We start from the raw sequence: 19,550 nt of genomic DNA, 5'->3' as shown, positions 1-19,550 counted from the left end.
ACAGCCTTCACAGCATACACCTTCAGAGCATAGAACTTAAAAGATGCCATCGATGGATTGAATATATGTAAATCCTCTATTTAGAATGAACTATATTATTTTGGCTCACTGAGTCACCCCATAATGTTTCGAAATGGTGTTGCCTTGCCTCTCCAAGGCCTAATGTGTGCAGCCCGTAAGCGTGGATACCAAGTATTCTACATCATGATAACACATTTGAAGCACCGAATGACAATCCTGGATTTTATAAACGAGGCAACCGACTGTATCATCACATCCCAAGCCCTGCAAGGCATATAATTCTTCCGTGGCATTGGAAATTGTAAATATCCAATCGAACTGAAAGATATCAGACAACTGCTAAAACAACTATGGATTTTTTATTCGGTTAGTAATGTAAAATTAATAGGAAGAATCATATGAGATATACAAAGCTACAATGTTCGTAATAAAAAAGAAAGATGTTAAGCATTATAGAAGACATTGGGTTTCCCCCTTGATTCACCATCTTTGATGCTCTATACAAACAGGCAAGCCATCCCCCCATCCATGCACAAGAGAGCAGCCCCCAAGTCTCCAATCTGCTTTTTTGGATCTGGAGACAGTAGCGGACCTTTAAGATAGTGTAAGGATGATCTAGAGGAAATCCTGTTCGCATTATTCTATCAATCAAGGAAAATCAGGATGATTTTGAGTAGCTAAAAAATAAATATAAGAATGAACTGCAGATTTCTTGTTTCAGTCTAAACTGCCAAATTCCTTGCTTCACTTTATTGATAAGTTCACTAGCAAGAATCACCTAGTTATTTTGCAGATACTTAGTAAACATTTTGCAAAAACAAAAGCTTTTTGATCCCAACAGTAAGTGGATGTTCATGATGGGCCATCAAATCCAAAACACCAGTGTGCGAGCATGAAGTTGACATGAACAAGGAAGATGACGATTAAAAGCTGCCACATATGAAAACTGTTTGGATACCATAACAACATTGTGCCAGCAATAATAGTTTCTTATGTCAGTATATCTGCATTAGAAAGAGAAAAATACAGGACTGAGTCCTATTTAGTTCAAGGATACATTCAGTCCTCCATGCATCTGTAATGCTAGATCTAAGATCTGAAAAAAGCCAGTAATCAGCCTCTATCTGCATGGCAAGAAATTAGTTGTCAATAAACCATAAACATGTTGGAATCTCTGATTACTAAATCACCTCTGAACACTCACATCAACATCTGATGGTACAATCTTTACTATGCCACCCATGCAATCATTGGAGATTATTGAATCTAAGAGGATCCTGGGTGGAACTGGGTCTTCAAGCTCATATCCCTGACCAGCATCTTGTTCTGTGGGCTGTAGAGATATACCATTATTACTGGAACTACTCTGAATGCACGAATCTGTTGCTGCTTCCTGTGGGCTATGATTTGAAGCACCAATTCTGTCCATGTGATTACTGCCAATTAGTAGAGAAGGCTCAATTACTATTTAAATTTGAAGTCTCAAGGATCATGGACACTAAATCAGAAAAATACCTAATTAGGAAACAATTAATTGGACCTATTGAACTTCTCAAGAAAATTTGATACCGCCTTTGTGGAAAATCTATGCCCTATTAAAAAAAGTAACGTCATCAAACCCAACCAATTATGAAAAAGTTATCACATTGCTGAATGTATCTAACTGACCTCATCAGGATCTGGAACTTCGACGCTTGTCCCATGCGGAGCTTTTATTGCAATAAGGACAGCATCCTATCCCCATCAATTAGGAATGGAATATCTTAAATTATTGATAGAAGGGTACAATTAATAGATGTAAACAGACTGAAATTCCTAAGGATCCATAGGCAACCTGGAGGCAAGGAATGCTGGTAATGTCTTCTTTGGTGAGATAGAGCCCTCTAAGCAGAGCAGACCATTAAATTTTAGGGAAAATAAAAAAAAATCCAAGCATATTATTTGGACATGGAAAGCAACAAATTGGAACCTACTTTTTGTGGTTTTCATCTTCAGTGAAGACCCACAGACTCTCTTGTATTTCTCTGCAAAAGAAATGGAAGCTAAGCCACATATGAAAGTACTACACTTCTTTTTCAGATGACAACCCACCTTATCATCTCATCCAGTCTGCAATCTTCTGAATATAGAGCTTTGACTTCAGCCTGCGACAAATTAAGATACATAATTAAACATTCTAGCCAATTTTGTATCAATAGAAATTTGTAAAATATATAACAGAGTATTGAGCCTCTTAAAATTTGTTTCACACTGTCAGCAGGCCTCAAGTGTTGTCAGCTGAGGTAATATTTAGGCATATGCCTCTTTTTAATTTCAAAAAGAAAAATAAAGAAATAAACTCCTCGTTCCACTGGAATTTAGCCAAAACCCGACCTTAGACTGGCTAGAGTCAAACATCTCAGTGATATATATCCAGCCAATGTTAAATATCAGTTATCCCAGCCCAATGCTAGCAGATATACAGCCCAGTTATTGTGGACCATTGTTCCAAAAGCCAACCGGCTCAAATGTCAGTTTTCTTTTCTAGGTTTCTTGGAAAGGAAGGAGAGAAACCTATTTCAATTTTAAGAGAAATGATAGAAGAAAAACCTACAAAGAAAAAGAAAAAGAAGAGAGGAACTCACCTACCAGAAAAAGGACCCATTTATAGAAAAAATAAGCTTACCAAAAAAGAAAGGGTGACAAAAGAACATACACAAGAACATAAAACACATCAAGGGTTGTGTAAGAAAAAAAGGCACATCCTTTAGTCCTTGCATTCCAATTGAATATATGATTGTTTCCCTCAATTACAAAACATCCAAGCTCATATCATATATTAAGTTTTTATATATTCTTTGCTGTGGTCAATTAAAGGAGGGTGGTTCCTGCTGTCCTCATAGAAAGTTTAAAAGCATAAAATTCAACACTGCAATGCTGAGTAGAGTAACATTTGAATCCTCTTTGAAAAGTTACGACTGATGGGGAAGTGCTAATAGCATCACATATATATGTTAGACAACATAGTCCAAAGGAACATGCATCTCTTTACAGAGGAGTTCCTCTTGTAAGAAGTCATCTTGCACATTTTTATAGGAAGTTACCTTTGATCCCATCAAATCTTACAGATATATATACAAATTAAAAAAGAATATCTATCAATGATTGGTACATCCTTTAATTGCCTCTACAAACCTAGCATCACGGTAGTTGCTGAAAAAATATAGGACCGAGAAAAGGTTCACAAGAGACGGGTCTCATTATTGCTCCTCTATGAACATAATTATTTAGTATCCTGAGAAATTTGTCATAAGATTTTATTACTAAGCCATGTCTATCTCTTTCCAATAAATATGACCCAATTAAATATCCTCAACTATCAATTGCTAAAGAAGGCAAGGCTATGAAATTTTAAATTAATAATGTTAGATGTGCATCCTCATTTAGCTCTGCAATCACATGATCAATTAACCAGCTAGCTCAAATTATTGGTACTAGAAACACTGCTACATGAGATCTGTTTTTTTTTTTTTTTTTTCTTTTTTTGCATCTATCAATCTATTTAATCAGCCGAGGGATTTTAAACAAGAACAAATGGTGCACAGGGATGGCCAAGACTGCAATATATTAGACAAGCCAAATAGCAGGGAAAGACAGGTTGCCTTCCATCATGTCAGTGTCATCAGCAATTTTTGGATGAGCATGGAACTTCATGGTACTCATTTAGGAGTAGAGATCCTTTCTGCAAGGCAGGGTGTACATACATTTGCCTTTCACAATATAAAGGCTTTATTAAAATTGACTTTATACATGATTACACATTTATTGCATCAAGAACAATGTTAAATTTTATATGCATGCATAATGCAAAATCATAAGTCATTTGTCTTGAAGGAAACAACATGAGACTGATAAATAAGTATCAGTTGCAGCTTATGCTTGCCAAAATCTTTAAGATCATCTTCACCAAGATATGGATAAGGCTGATAATCAATGATCCTCTGACTTGCATGTGCCTTCTATTTTAATACTTAAGGTCACATAAGCTTAATTAAATTTGTTAGTAACAAAATCGAGAACAACTAAGAAAGCACAAACATGAAGCCACTAGGTCTAGGTCCATGCAAACTCTCGCCCATGCCCAGAGGTCAATTCTAATTTCATTATAGTGAAAGGTCCTTCAAACCTGAAAAAGGACAATATGACCTCCCAGTTTATGCCAATAAATTTATGAACTTATGCACCAAAGATACTTTTATAAAAGGAATAAAAGCTTCTTCAATTAAGAAAATAGAAAAATATTTTGTCAATAATTTTAACAATTTTGTAATAGGAATCAAGCAAGCCATATACCAAATACTTATCAAAGGCCATACAGCATTTATCAACATTCAATTTAACATATCTTCTAGCCCATTCCTCCAAATGTGCATGGCACTCTTCGTTTATGTCAAGATATTAAGATCATTTTCAAGTTTTGTACATTGATTTCATGATTTGCAAGCATTTCCAACATTGCTTTAGCTTTTAAGCCATGACACAGATCTGAAGCATGCCAGTCCAATTATTAGTAGAAGATAGTTGTCTTTCATAAATTCACTCAACTTGAATTGGTTGAAATTATTCACTCAAAATTCAGTAAATGATTTCATATGAACTCAGAGGTACGTATCCCTGTTTTTTATCTCAATCATTACCAATTCACTGGGTTCAAGGTGCTGAAATCAATTTTTGGGTATTGAATTTAAAATCCCTTCACTAAAATTGGTCTTGTAACAACATTAAGATGTTGAACTCACTGCAGAACCTCTTGTTCAGCAAAATCATTTTGCTGAATTCATTGAATAGCAAGCCCTAATTCTAAACCCACACTCTCTTAACTAGAAGACACTCCAGTAAGCGGGTCACAGTAAGATCTGAGAACCTAGCTATCGCTGCCAAACACTAATGATAAGAAGTTCTTAAACCTGTGATATCTCGAACATCATGTTCAGCAGTTATTCTAATTTGGCTTTGAGCATGCTATCTCTTCATAAAAATCTTATCAACATCCCACTATTTCAACAAGTATACTGGTAAAATATGAAAATCCAAGACCACACTCATTTTCTCAAATGCAAAAGAAGTATGATATCGATGAGACATGTAACCAGTGTAAAGTAATAATGTGTTTAGATGCAATTTAAAAAAAAAGTGCAATAACTAGTATAGATTTGTAAGGAACGGCATTACCAAGATGACATACCTTCAACCGAGCAATTTGATCATCCAATTCTTTTGGCCTTGACATATCGATTCCCCTTATCACAACAATCTTTTATAAGCACAAAAAATTTTCAATCAAACAAAAATAAACAACGGGATTTAAAAATTACTTCCAGCGTATTTTATTCTTGAAAGTCTTTTCAATCAATCCTACTCCTTCAAGAACATTAGTTATGTCATAAATCCTCCTCTTCTGAACCTATCAAAGCAGTCAAAGAGCAATTTAATTTATTGGTAATTCGTTTCAGCTATAAGGACAAGATAAGGAACAAACTTAGAAAGCCTAGATTATTTGCAAATAATAGAGTTGAACCTCCAATGTTTCTGCAGCAGTGTTCAAATCAAGACTCCCATCCTTGGCTTTATGTAGCAGATCAATGAATTTCTTTGTTAGCAAGCCTGACAAACCACAACAAGCTTATTTAACATGAAAAGTTACAAGGGAAAGTAGCTTAAAGAAAATGGAATTTATTAACACCATAATGAACAAATAAGAAGTATTACCTAGAGAACTATCATAACGACAGCTGTTAGAAGCTAAAGGATTTAAATGGGTACCTGAAATGAAGTAGCATCACAAATCAAATCATTCTCCAATTTAAAAGGCATTACCAACAACTGGTTATAAACACTACATGTGTATCTAATATCATACAGTAGATGAATGAAATGACCACCAGAGTTACCATCAGTTGATCCTGAAGTATGCAGCTCAAGATGTTTACTCTTTAGCTTGGTTTTCCTTTGCCGTTTAATAGCAATTCCCAACCCAGTTGGAATTGTACTACCATTAAATTCCTCCTTAAGTGCCTGATTGATTGCTCCATCAGCACTCTGAATGTCTTTCTTTTCTGCCTCATGCATTTCCTTTTTGTTCTGCACAAATGTACTCCAGACTGTAATAGATCAATCAGGTTTGAAAAAAAGAATAACTTAAGCTTATGAAGAAATTTCAGAAGCTCTGGTATATGAACCTCACAGTTAGCATTCTAATGAGAAAGTCTAACAAAATCTCTCATAATAACTAAGTGCGAGCGATACTAAAAAAGCAGAATTTTCGAATGGCCAGAGAACAAGTTCCACAGACACAAAAGGTGGGACTAATAATTAAAAACATTAAATAATTATTTATACTCAAAAGATAAAGAAATTAATATCTAATATATCAGCATGGCTTTAAGTTTTGACTGGACCGGTCTCTACGATCGGTAATTTCCAGTTCAATCGCAAATTGATGTGTATACCAGACGATTTTGTCCATATTGATGCATACCAAGTATACCAGACAGTACATATGTAAATAAGTAGTAAGCATATCGCCCAGTTCCCACACCCCATCAACCCTGGCTTACTGCATATTTCGCACCCTCTATCAACCCTTTCCAATGCAATTTCATAACATTTTTTCACCAGCACCCTCAATTCTCCTCTTTTCATGGTCATTGTCCCTTTTTCAAATTTCTCAAAGTGGGAATAGATTTAGATCCTTTCTTTCTTGCTAAAGTGTAGACTTCTCTGCAATCAATTCTTCTCTCCAAATCAAGGTAAATCTAAACCTTGTCATCTTGTTCTGATGCTTACTTTTCTTGCTTAAGACTTGCTAAGACATATTGCTTGGATTGCACACTCCACATTTTATAGTTAAACCTTTTGCTTTAAAGCACACGCCATAGGTTGATTGTTCATTCTAAACATGCTCAAGATCTAAGCTTGATCTGCAAGGATAGAACTAAGCTAGATTTGCACAGATCTAGCCTAATACCACATTGATTCAGGCTACATTTACGTAAATCTAGAACAGGCCCACGCTAAACCAATCTAGATCCATGTGGATCCTCCATGGATGTGCTTGGGTCTTCATCTATGTATATAAAGGTTAGACCTGGATAAATCCAACCTTAACGGATGCCGAACTACTATATATCAACATAAAATGGAGTTCATATTTCAACTCTCATGTGTACATTTTACAAGCAATATGAAGTTGGATTTTAATCCTAAATAAAATCTTTTGTGTAGACCAAAAAAGATAACACTGTGACATAGATTTCTTAGCCATATTAGTTATAGAAACATATATACATTGAAGATGTGAAAATTTGAATCTTCGCTTCCTTCTGATCTGAAAAATTTTCCTCGTAAACTTGTTGGCCAATGATTGAGAAAATGATGTTAGAGGCTTCCAGTAGCAAATGTTGTCCTTTCCTCAGAGCTTTAAAAAAAAAGATGCCTTTCCTAAGACTGAAGTTGTTTTTTCAGAAAAATTATGGCTCTCAGCAGTAGCTTCAATTGTTACACATAAAAAGTCTATATAGTTATCACATCACCAGCTGATGGATCAAACTTGGTGGAAGAGCAACAAGACAAGTGCTATCTAATCTAAGTATCCCAGTTTCAGTTGTTTTGAATCTTTAGCAGTTCAGTCAGCTGCAGGTAGGTAATCTAGAAAGGCAGAAAAAGTGGTTCATTGCATAGTTAGTTATTTCGCAAACAATTATTCTCAAAGTAGAGTTAACAATTTATCCGCCTGTCTTTCCCTTTAGTTCTCTTGTGTCATAATTTATTCTTTTAATGGACAGCAATCCAAAGTAAAAAATTCTGGTTTTTCTATGTATAAGTAGATTCTAAAAGCATTCCTATTGCAAAAGCACCTGCTAATAAATGTCACAGATGATGTCAGCATCTAAAGAGGGGGAAATGCCAATTATAAATCTTAAATTACTCACCACAAAGCCAACCATGTTGTAAGTTGTGTTAGGTCAATGCTTTCGAGAAAAATAGAAAAAAAAAAAAAACACTGCACTCAAAATCATCATAGCAGGTTATACATTGGTAGTGTGTTATGCACATACAACCAATAAGCACATTTGGAGTTTAAAGATTGATCATTGATAAATGTGAAAGCAAATAGTATATAGAATTATGGGAGAAAAGAAGAAAGTAAACATAGTGAAAAGGATTTCATGGGCTTTCATAACCACTTGGCTACTAGCACTAAACTAATACATCTCGTAGTGGACAACTTGTTTAAATTGATGTCAAACAGGTTTGTGCCTATGAATGTTCAATTTAGCTCAAAATGATTTTTAATTAAATTAGTTTTTAACAGGTGAATAACTGTTCAATAATTGAGCCATCCATCTTACTGAAGTTCAATTATCATTCAATATTCATACTATCGTGTACTAAACTAATACATCTTATAGTGGACATCTTGTTTAAATTGATGCCAAACAGATTTATGCCTATGAATGTTCAATTTAGCTCAAAATTATTTTTAATTAAATTAGTTTTTAACAGGTGAATAACTGTTCAATAATTGAGCCATTAATCTTACTGAAGTTCAATTATCATTCAATATTCATACTATCGTGTCATCCATCCTACTGACGTTCAATAATTGTTCGTTGCTATTCGGTCCACTTAAAATTGCATGTCATGACTCTTATATTTAAGTCAGATGAGAAAGAAAAGTTTACTTGAATGAGAAAAGGCTTGTTCATTCATGTAAATGCAAAAATCACAAAAAAGACAAGAGTAGAATTGGTAGAAAACTAAGACGAGGTTTATAAAGATTTAAGCTAATAAAAAAAGCACAAAGTTTCTTTTAGACTTCAAAAAGAAAGTATAGATTCAAGGAAGGAGACAAGGGGAAAATCCAAAACATTTTAAAAGCCTTCTGTGATAAGCGACTCAATACATGACTGGTTACCTAAAATTAGCCATCTTGTTGTAGCTAAACAAACTCAAAGGACTTACATGCACTAAGACTTAAGATTACAAAGACCAATATGGAAATTAACACATAATGACAATGATCTGAGGCTACAATACTATAACACCCTGTTAAAATGATCATCTTGTTTATTCTATAGTATGCAAGATCAATAGCAATATTATATTCAGTTAGGAACGATATGATCAAGATAGGTAGGATCGATTAGATAAAATCAATGGGGTTGGAATTGACTAACAAAATAATTTTAAAAATTAACAAAATATTGAAATTCAAATTAAGATCTGAGAAAAAATTGAAGATATGTACGTTTCTAAGGTCTTTTATATGCATATTTCATAAAACATCTAAATTTGTTAAAACATATATAACCAAAAAATGACAGTAAAATATAATAACATAAAATATTTATGATATTAGAATATAAATACTAAATATATATGACAAAGATACCAATGAAGTAAATAACTATTATATATGTCATAAAAAAAAGCATAACACTCATCCACATGTAGCTCTGCAGATGTGATAGACCCATTGTTTTCTCAAGGCTTCTCCGGTCACCATGTTTTCTTCTTTTCCAACCAGTCACCATGTGAGTGAGGCATTAGTAATGCATAAATAAAAAAGAAAACTTTATTCGGTGTGAGTGCCCATGAAATTTGAGATTAATTGTGAATATCACGACACCTTCCTTCTTTGTTATAGTGAATCTATTTCCTTATGGGATAAGTGCGACATTTTGTTCTCACATTTCCTCTCCTGATATATCATTTTTCTCTCTGCTTTCCTGGTAATGAATGATGAGATGATCATTGTAACATTGGTGACCAATGCAATGGTTGTAAACTTGTAATGTAACATTGTAACAGTGTTTTCTCTGTTTCACAGTCATAGGTCTTCAACTACAATTTTTCAGTCATGGCTTCCCTTATTTAAATCTTTCCATCAACTATTCTTCACTGTCTTCTTTTAGTGTTGTCAAATAAAGGATTGGCCAAAATCAACCAACTCCGGTGGGGTTTGAACAATTATAGTCAATCCCAACCAAATTCTGACTCTAAGGAAGAAAAAACTATAAAAAATGAATCAGTCCTAGAGAATAGCAATACAGATTAGAGAGTTCATATCAGAATTGTTCAATACCATGAATATAATTGATTCCACTCGAGAAAAAAACACAAATCAATCAAAACATTAAATAATTAATTAAAATTTATATCCACTAAAGCATTACATCTCACTCTAAGAACTTTCACAAAGCAAGCATACACCAAGCTTGTGTTGCTCAAGATCAACAAAGGGAATTTCAAGTGTAGATATGGATTGCTTGACATAGTTGATACCTTGATCTAAGATTTGGGAATACAAACTAAAAGGAAGAAAATCTAGAACAAAATATTAAAGATCCAAAAATATTCTTAAGCTAATAACATTTCTTATTCTTTTCGTCTGTTATCTTTTCTCTTCTTTTTTGTTCTTCTCTTCTTTTCTTCCTTCTACTCCTAAGGCATACCATCAAGCAAGAAAGTATTGGGACTTAGAAAGTCGCAAAACTACCCTCTTCCTGCTACCCTTTCTTCTTTCCTCATCTTCTATGCCTCTGACTATAGGATGCTTGTTACTAATTCTCTTTTCAGCCAAGTCTAACTACGCATATTTCACTCCAATACCTATGTCATGTCATGTGGACACTAGTATAGTACTATAAGAACTCCCAGCAACATCAACCAAGTTGACCTATAAATTTTGCATTGAAAGTTCAATGGCTTTAACTTGATCATGCTCATAATCTTCTTGAATATTTTCCATAATAAGTTACAAAAGCTCCCAACTTGAGAAGGATGTAGAAGATTGAGTAAAATCCTTGATTGACTACAGAAACTAATGCCAAGTCCTTGTAAGAATCAGTGATTTAAAAAGCACTAAACGTCAAAATGCGCTAAGATCTCAAAATGCTCGAGGCACTAGGTGCTTGCCCGAGCGAAGCGAGATGTTTTAAAATATTAAAATATAAAAAATAAATAATACAATTGATAAATATGATTATATAAATAAAAATATGACATTAAATTAAAAAGATCCAAGGTACGAAGTCACATTATCCATCTTCTAATAACAAAAATGTCAAAAGACTCAAAACAATAAAGTTATACAGCAAATTCAATCATCATCATAATCAACATCGTTATTCTCAAACATATCATCATCTTTCTTTTCCTCACGTCCATCTTCATCAAAATAGGTTTCCTCCTCTTCGACAATGGCAGGAGATAAACCTGAGGCTTTTGTACTCATTTTTGCCTTCGTCATTTGTCTTGTATATGTTTGTAATTCTTCAACACCCGAGACTCTTGTCTCTCCATGTCAAGCTGTCATCTTCAAATATAAGCTCATCTTCAATATCTTACAAGTTCGCACTCATTTCCCACACCAACCACTCATTTGAATCATCAATGTCTTGTAATGAGATTGAATCAATGTTATTTTACACATCATGATAAGCCTTCAATGCTTGTTTATACTTTATATAAATCAATAATTTACAAACACTAAGGGCCAAAAGGCACCAAGATCCCAAAATGCTCGAGGTGGTAGGTGCTCACCCGAGCAAAACGAGGCACTCTAAAATATTAAAACATAAAAATATATAATATAATTGATAAATATGATTATATAAATTAAAATATGACATTAAATTAAAAAGATCTAAAACATCAAGTCACATTATCTATCTTCTAATAACAAAAATGTTAAAAGACTCAAAATAATAATTTTATGCATCAAATTCAATCATTATCATAATCAACATCGTCAATCTTAAACATATCATCATCTTTCTCTTCCTCTCATCCATATTCATCAAAATATATTTCCTTATCTTCGACAATAGCAAAAGATGAGCTTGAGTCTTTTACACTCATTTTTTCCATCGTCATCAATCTTGTACATAATTATAATTCTCCAACACCTAAGACTCGTGTCACATCTCTCCATGTCAAACTATCATCTTTAAATACAAGTTTATCTTTAGCATTTTACAAGTTCGCACTCATTTCCTCCACCAACCACTCATTTGATTCATCAATACCTTGCAATGAGATTAGATCAATGTTATTTCACAAATCATGACGAGCCTTCAATGCTTGATTATACTTTATATAAACAAGATCATGTAATCATTGATGCTCTAACCGATTTCTTCTCTTTGTATGAATCTATCATGTCATTTAATTTAAAAATATATTAATATATTTATTAAAAAAGAATAGATTAATTGAAACAAAAATATTTTGTGATCCTTACATGCTCAAAGACACTCTAATTTCGCTCACAACTCGTAACACTACATGTCAAACTAAGACTTTTGATAGCCAATTACGACAAGTTCAGGGCAGAATTTCTAAATAGACTCCATCATTCAACTGCAAAATTTACTTTATTATTAACAATAACATACTATATATGAAATTAATTATACAAATTTATTAATATCTGAGGATGTAGTTATCCTAGATCGAGCTACTATTAGAATTCCAAAAAGACCATCAGCATTCTTACATAAATATAATTCGTGTATGATCTTATCTTGCACTTCAAGGCTTAGAATCAATCTTGCAATGCACTTATATAACTCATTTATAACTTCTACATCATGGAGGTGTTCTTATAAAAGAATTATGAGTTCAAATAATACCCTACTGCATATAATGAACGATGAAGTTGACAATTCCATCTTTCATCAATGATTGCAAATATTTTCTTATATTTTTGTTCATTTCCATCAAAAGACTTTTGAATCATCTCTTTTGCTATATATGTAGCCTCATAAATATAACTCATTACAGGCGTCTTTTTATTACCTGTCAACTGAAAGACTCGAGTAAGAGAGCTTATTACCTTTAATGTATAAATTATAAGATTCCAAAAGGATGACATTAAGATGATATCACCGGCCCTCTTACCTTTCGCTTCTTTTACTCATTTGCTTGTCACTCATTTCTCCGAGATAAACATGATTCTTATATTATGTTTTTGATGATGCACGCTCTGTAATCTCAAGAAGTAGCAAATTGGATGACACTATATCTCACCAATTCCTTATTGCCTATAAATTCTCTTATCATATTTTAAGTTCCAGTATGATTATAGAGAAATCCAACGACAAAGATTATCCTTTTTAAAGTCTTCTTCATGTTAGGAATCCTTCCAATATCCTCCAACATCAAATCAATGCAATGTGTCGTACATAGAGTCCAATATAAATGTTGTCTTTTTGCTTCAGGTAATTTACCTAAGACAAAGGATAACAAAATTAATAAGACTTAAGAGTCACATAATTCTTCCATTTAAGTTGGAGACATATGTAATTAAAAGATTAAAAAATTCAAAAGATACACCTTACTAGCTAACACATAGTTGCTTTCGTTGTCGTTTATAACTTAGACAACATTTTGTTTACCAATTTCCTCCACAAACTTGTCAAGCAACTCATATATCTTTTTTCCAAATTTCATAGAAGATGATACATTTATTGACTTCACAAATATGGTTCCTAAAGAACAATTGACCATGAAATTAATTATACTCCTATGTCTCCTGTCGATCCAAGCATCTGACTAATAAAGCAACCTTACTTTACCCATGATTCTTTGTAGCCCTTTAATAAGTCATTTGTATAATCCAACTCTTTTTTTAGTAATAAAACTCACAACTCATAATAACTTGAAGGTTTTAATCCCTCACCATATATTCCAATAAGTTCAATCATCTCTTTAAAATTGTATAAACAACAAGTACTAAGGGGAAGGCTAGCTTGATAAAAAAAGACGAGCAATATACTGAATTGTTCTTCTCCTTATTTCCTTATTATAAGCATCACTTATAGTTGTTTGTCTTAATTTTACTCTTGTTTGCCCTTGTTACTTCTGTGATCCTTGATACATATATAAGTCCATCGATCCCCTTTTACCCTTCTTAAGAACCATGACTTCTTTTCCTTTTTTGTCATATACTCTTTTCTCACTTAAATTAACACTTTTTGAATAATCTTCTTCGTTATCTCTAATATGTTCAACATTCATTTGCATCTTTTTTTCAGTTAATAAGTCAGCAACTCTTTTTTTACATCAAGTGAACACTTCTTGCATGTTGATGCATTCTTGAAGTTCCCTACTTGATGTTACTTTACACAAAAAATATCACCTTCTAGTAGTCTTATCACAAAAGATGCAAGTAACTACATTAGGATCCTTTAGATAATTGTATTTCCAAGCAGGATCCTTTCTTGAATTTTTTTATGAATCTTCTAAATTTCTTTGTACACTTGCCATTAATCCTCAAACCCTAATAACAATTTTAAATAAATAGAGATTAACAATGTTAAAATCTAAATAGGGACTAATATATGATAACGGTAGTTAACAATCTATTATTAATAGTAGATTATCTATTGTTAACAGTAGTTAGAGGGGGAGAAAAGAGTTATCTACTGTTAACAACAATTAGAGGGGAAGAAAAGAGTCACCGATAGTAGAAAGTGGGGAAGGAGAGGGTAGCGATGGCGGAGGAACTTTCAAATGATGGTGGCGGCGATGGAGGAAGCTACGGATGACAGCAGCAACGACAAAGGAAGCTTTGGATGACTACAACAACGACGAAGGAAGCTATGGACGGCAGCAGTGATGGTAGTGGCGGAAGCTATTAACGCTGACGTCATGGACGGAGGAAGCTTCAGAGGTGTTTATCAGTGGCGGAGGAAGCTACAGTCCTCTCCCTCGACGGTGGAAGGAGCTACACATAGAAGCAACAACGATAGAAGAAACTGTGTATGAAAGCTAGCTTGTCGGACCCGTTCGTTGCCAACAAAGGAAGCGTCGATCGTATGCGTCGACGATGGAGATAGCAGCAGAGGAAGCATCAGCGGCAGAGGCAATAGTTACGCTAGGGTTTATGGCCCGGGGTCGCACAAGGGGGCGGGGTGGTGGGTTTTGTAGGTATAGTAATAGTATGTGGCTTAGTTGGTTCAATCGAACCAACTAGCTACTGTTCAATCGAACCAGACTTAATAGTTTGGTTCGATTGCTTCGTTTGAACCGAGGGCTCACCCGAGGCACCCAGTGCTTGGATTCAACCAAGCGCCCAGGTGGCACTTCACCGAAGCACGTCGCTTAGTCGAGGCCTAAAGGGCTCAGGCCTCACCTCACCCTAGCACTCGAGCACCTATTTAAACCCCTGGTAAGAATTGATGTGAAGTCGTAGACATGGAAAATTTGAACATGAGAGAGATTTTTATAAAACCTCTAACACTAACTAGTGGTACCACAACAAACTTATATAGTCAAGTAGTGACCTTCTATAATATCGAGTAATTATTAAAAGAGTGTGGGTACTAAAAAAGAAGTTTCGAGTAGCTAATAATTAACTTATATTCTATCATATCACTGCAGCCACAATTGCATAAGCTATTAGATTTAATTAGTTGGTCTTTTAGATGAAGTCGTAGGTTCTTAGTTTTCACAAAACATGGCTAACAAGTCAACCATGTCTAAGATATAAAAGGGCAGACCAGTGAATGTCAAAAAGGCACAACCTTAAACAGCACCAAAGCTCACACTCTCAATTAGTTCAAAATATGCTTTCAGAATTACATTCATAGGTACATCATGATTAGTTTTTAGATATAAGCTTTGACCAATAAAACAAATATCTTCACATTTTACCCCCAAAAAAAACAATTATGTCAATGATTCCTATAACCAAAAGCAGAAATAAGAAGTGTTTGCAAGTATCACTTTGATATGAATATTGCATGTCAACTCATGAGTGCTACGGTGCACTTTTTATACCACTCGCTTTAAGGTTTTAAATACAATCAAATACAGGTTGCGACAATATGTTGAACGAGTAGATACCAACATGCACCATCTGTATCACTGACAAGAATCATAAAAAATTGTTTACCAAGTGGTACAAAGGTATATAATCTGTTACCGGTGCTTGGTGACCAATAAATACCAGTGGATATGTAAAGGTCGAACCACTATTACAAACAGACTCTCTCTCAGGGATCAAGAATTAAACAAACAATTATCTATTCCATCAGATAATAAGTCAATTGGATATTTTGAAAGTTACTAAGACACTCTAAGACCTCTATAGCCTGGCACTCAATGCTGAACTCGGAAAGTCCATGATTCTGTATCTGGGACTGTTTTGTCAAAGACTTGACTCCAATATTACTTTATCTTTGACACATTCATGTAATAACTCGAATCTAATAGAACTTTTACAATGATCCAAAAGTATGTTTTCACCTTACTTTGTCCTTGAAGTTCATATGATATTTGATGATAAACGTTAACCTTATGCATAACCAAATTTAATAAACTATCTGATCTTTCAACAAAAGGGGGCAATAAGGATCTTCACCAATATTATATTTACCATACAATGAATCTAGAGTATGATACTAGGGAGTACAGAACTCGTAGAAACTAAAGAGCATACTGCAATCAATAAAAACAAAGTGAAAACGAATCAACGATATCACAAAGAAAGACAAGCTGCTTCTATGTCAAGGAAATTGAAAAAAGGCAACAGTGGACATGGCGATCACAGTAGCGAGCCAGGGGCAGAGATTGGTTGGAATCACTCACGGGCGTGTCGGGAGGAGGGATCTTATCGTTTTCCGCGGCTCCTGGTGGAGATCGGCCGAGGAACAGGTGAGGGCGATCTACGGAGGTGGAGGGGCAGGCGAAGCGGCGGTTGGCGGCCGCCGCGGCGGGAGAGGAGGGCGGGAGGGCGATGTGGGAACGGCGGAGCAGTGGCGGTGGGAGCTTGACGGAGTCCTCGGCGCTTGACATGGCGATCCGATGAGAAGGAGCGTAGAGAAAGGGGGGAGGCGGTAGGGTTTTGAAAGAAGGGAATAAAAAGAGTTAGAGAAGACGACGTCGAGGGGCGAGGGAGGAGAGAGGGAAAATTGAGATTGACGGGAGCAACTTTTTGGTTTTTTGTTTTCTGCTTCTTCGGTTTATATTTATATACTTAAAAAACAATATATATATATATATGTATTACCTTTATAATCCTAGGTGGCTCTCTCGAGAACGTGAAACGTGGGGCCGACAAGTAGTAGTAGAACGCGGCTTTCGTGTGGAAACCATTGCACGTGTACAATGACAGTCCACGTGTACGTCCTCATCTTTGTTGTGCGCCAGAATCATCGGTGGAAGAACAATAGGAATCCTCCGTGTCTGGGTCAACGTGTCTCGCGATTGGACCAGCATTAGAGACGTACGGTTGACATCAGCCATCACAATTTTCCCATTCTTTGTCAATTTTTTTTATCTAAAGAAAACAAAAATTATAACTAACTTTAGCTTGCATTGACATACAAAATCTTCAATCGTAGCCCACCATGTATGGTGCAAAGTCATCGCCCTCACCAATGATAATGGTATTGTTTTCAGCATCCACCCTAAGGGGACCGAAGGGAATGGGTCTCAGATCTCTGTCTCAATGATGAATCATCTTTTCGATCTATTTTGTGTGTGAGGACTCTTTTTTTTTTTCTTCCTAAACAGGTACTAATTTCCACCTCAAAGATCAAAGGAATCAAATTCATTTTTAGGGATGCAACAAATTCTTCTCCCTTTTTTTGCCCTACAATTGGAAAACACTAACCAACATTCGATCCAATCCCATCACCATCCCGACATTTTCTACAATGCAACGACAGTAATACTCGGGCTTACAACCATGCAAATATATTTTGAGAGATAACATTCCCCCATGTTTTGGTGATATGCTCCACCTCCTGTATGAACATTATCTAATTTAATATATTTTAAGAAAAATATTTTTTACTCCAAAAAATAAAATAAATTAAATTAAAGGGTGATTTCTTACATATTTATTTTTTTTCTTAAATCATAACGGATATATTTTATTTTTTAAAATGATACTTATATTTTAAATAATATCCAAAACACCTAATTATATGGTTCCGTAGATTCCCAACGGAATGAAACCATCGGTCCATAGGGTGAGCTGTTCAAAAATATTATAAAATTTAATTAAAAATATTATAAAATATACTTCAAAATATTATATATAATCCAAATACACTTTTAACCTCATCCAAACTAACTATAAGCCAAAAGAATTAGGTATTGTAATGATCCACAAACAATCACAATCAAGAAAATATAATGTCACTTATAGTATTTTTCAATAACTTTATAATATTTCTAGCATCTCAATAAAAATATTATAATATTATTAAAAATATTATAAGTGAGCCAAAATAAAATCAAAACACACTAAAAATAAAAATTAAAAAAAAATATTTTATAATATTTTGATCATCACAATAAAAATATTGTAAAGCCTATTAAATACTGTAAATGACCCAAAAGATTCATAACTTCAATCAAACCAATTACAATACTAAAAATTTGACATCATGATGATCTATGAGTAATAACAATAAAAAAATATAATATGATGTTAGTTATAATATTTCCTAATAGTCTTATAATGTTTTCAATACTTCAATAAAGACAATATAATGCTATTAAAAAATACTATAAGTAAATAAATAAAATCAAAATACACTGTAAACTTGTGTAAAAATATATTATAAATCATTTGACATACTAACATTAAATTTAAATAGATATTTATAATAGTATACGAATAATATCACCCAAATGAGGATAAAAAATTAGTCTGTTATAATATTTTGACCACCATAACAAAGATATTGTAAAGCCTACTTAAAAATTGGTTTATCGACTTAGATCGATGTACCCTGTACATCAATGTTCGATATGGTATCTCTAGCTCAACGGACCAGTATAATTATGTGTAGTATAAGAGTATTTTGATTATTATTTAAAATGGGAGTATCATTTGAAAAATAATAATAAAAGGGTTAAAAAAATAAAAAAGGAGGATTTTTTTGAGAAAAAAAAATCATCAAAGATAAAAAAAAAATCTTCTAATTCAAATAAATCCTTTACACAAGTAAGGTAGCATCAAATTCAAATAAAATCTTCTAAATGCCTTACATTAAGGCATCATCTACACAAACTTTGATTGTAATAATGTTATGGAGCCAACAACTTCCTTCTAAGACATATATGCAGCTTATAATGATACAATTATCTGATCAGTTTCTGTCACAAAACCAATACCATCTTATTATTTTCATTAAAAAGGCTGTATCCTTATTAAGTTTGCACCATCTACCACTATTGCCTCCTCAATTAGACTAGAATATGGGGTGTCTCCTCGTTGTTACCTTCAGACTCAATATCAAGGGACTTATCATAATGTCGGCTACAACTTTGTAGACAATAATAGTAGCTGAACCACCCGTTAAACACAAATCATTTCTGGTCTTTCAAACTTACCAAAAATTGTAGCCAATAATACTTTCAAGATGTAGCTTAAAAGAGAGGATTAGTCATCTCCTTCTCACCCCCAAAAATAGTTCTATATATTCTAATTCTAGTGCTACTACTACTATATGTTTGAAGTTTAC

General features: G+C 33.9%; 1 protein-coding gene across 5 annotated transcripts; it reads right to left on the bottom strand.

Annotated features, from left to right (window-relative positions):
• Positions 1–286: 286 nt before the first annotated feature.
• On the bottom strand, positions 287–17,001 carry LOC135584293 (transcription factor E2FB-like). 5 transcript variants are annotated; one of them, XM_065171929.1, is made up of 14 exons: positions 16,660–17,001; positions 5,952–6,141; positions 5,770–5,823; positions 5,579–5,664; positions 5,376–5,464; positions 5,246–5,300; positions 2,113–2,165; positions 1,995–2,045; positions 1,856–1,904; positions 1,690–1,755; positions 1,537–1,613; positions 1,226–1,457; positions 980–1,145; positions 287–662 (listed from the first exon to the last, which is right to left on the bottom strand). In XM_065171929.1, the coding sequence occupies exons 1-13, from the start codon at positions 16,864–16,866 to the stop codon at positions 1,017–1,019; spliced, it is 1,338 nt and encodes a 445-aa protein (XP_065028001.1). In that variant the 5' UTR covers positions 16,867–17,001; the 3' UTR covers positions 287–662; positions 980–1,016. The 5 variants fall into 5 exon arrangements, with proteins under 5 accessions (XP_065028001.1, XP_065028016.1, XP_065028008.1 ...); XM_065171944.1 differs by having other exon boundaries at positions 1,079–1,145; XM_065171936.1 differs by having other exon boundaries at positions 287–648; positions 1,079–1,145.
• Between the last annotated feature and the right edge of the window lie 2,549 nt (positions 17,002–19,550).

Source organism: Musa acuminata, chromosome BXJ1-4 (assembly GCF_036884655.1).
Source record: "Musa acuminata AAA Group cultivar baxijiao chromosome BXJ1-4, Cavendish_Baxijiao_AAA, whole genome shotgun sequence".
Taxonomy (NCBI): domain Eukaryota; kingdom Viridiplantae; phylum Streptophyta; class Magnoliopsida; order Zingiberales; family Musaceae; genus Musa; species Musa acuminata.
This window is presented reverse-complemented; position numbering and strand designations above follow the sequence as displayed.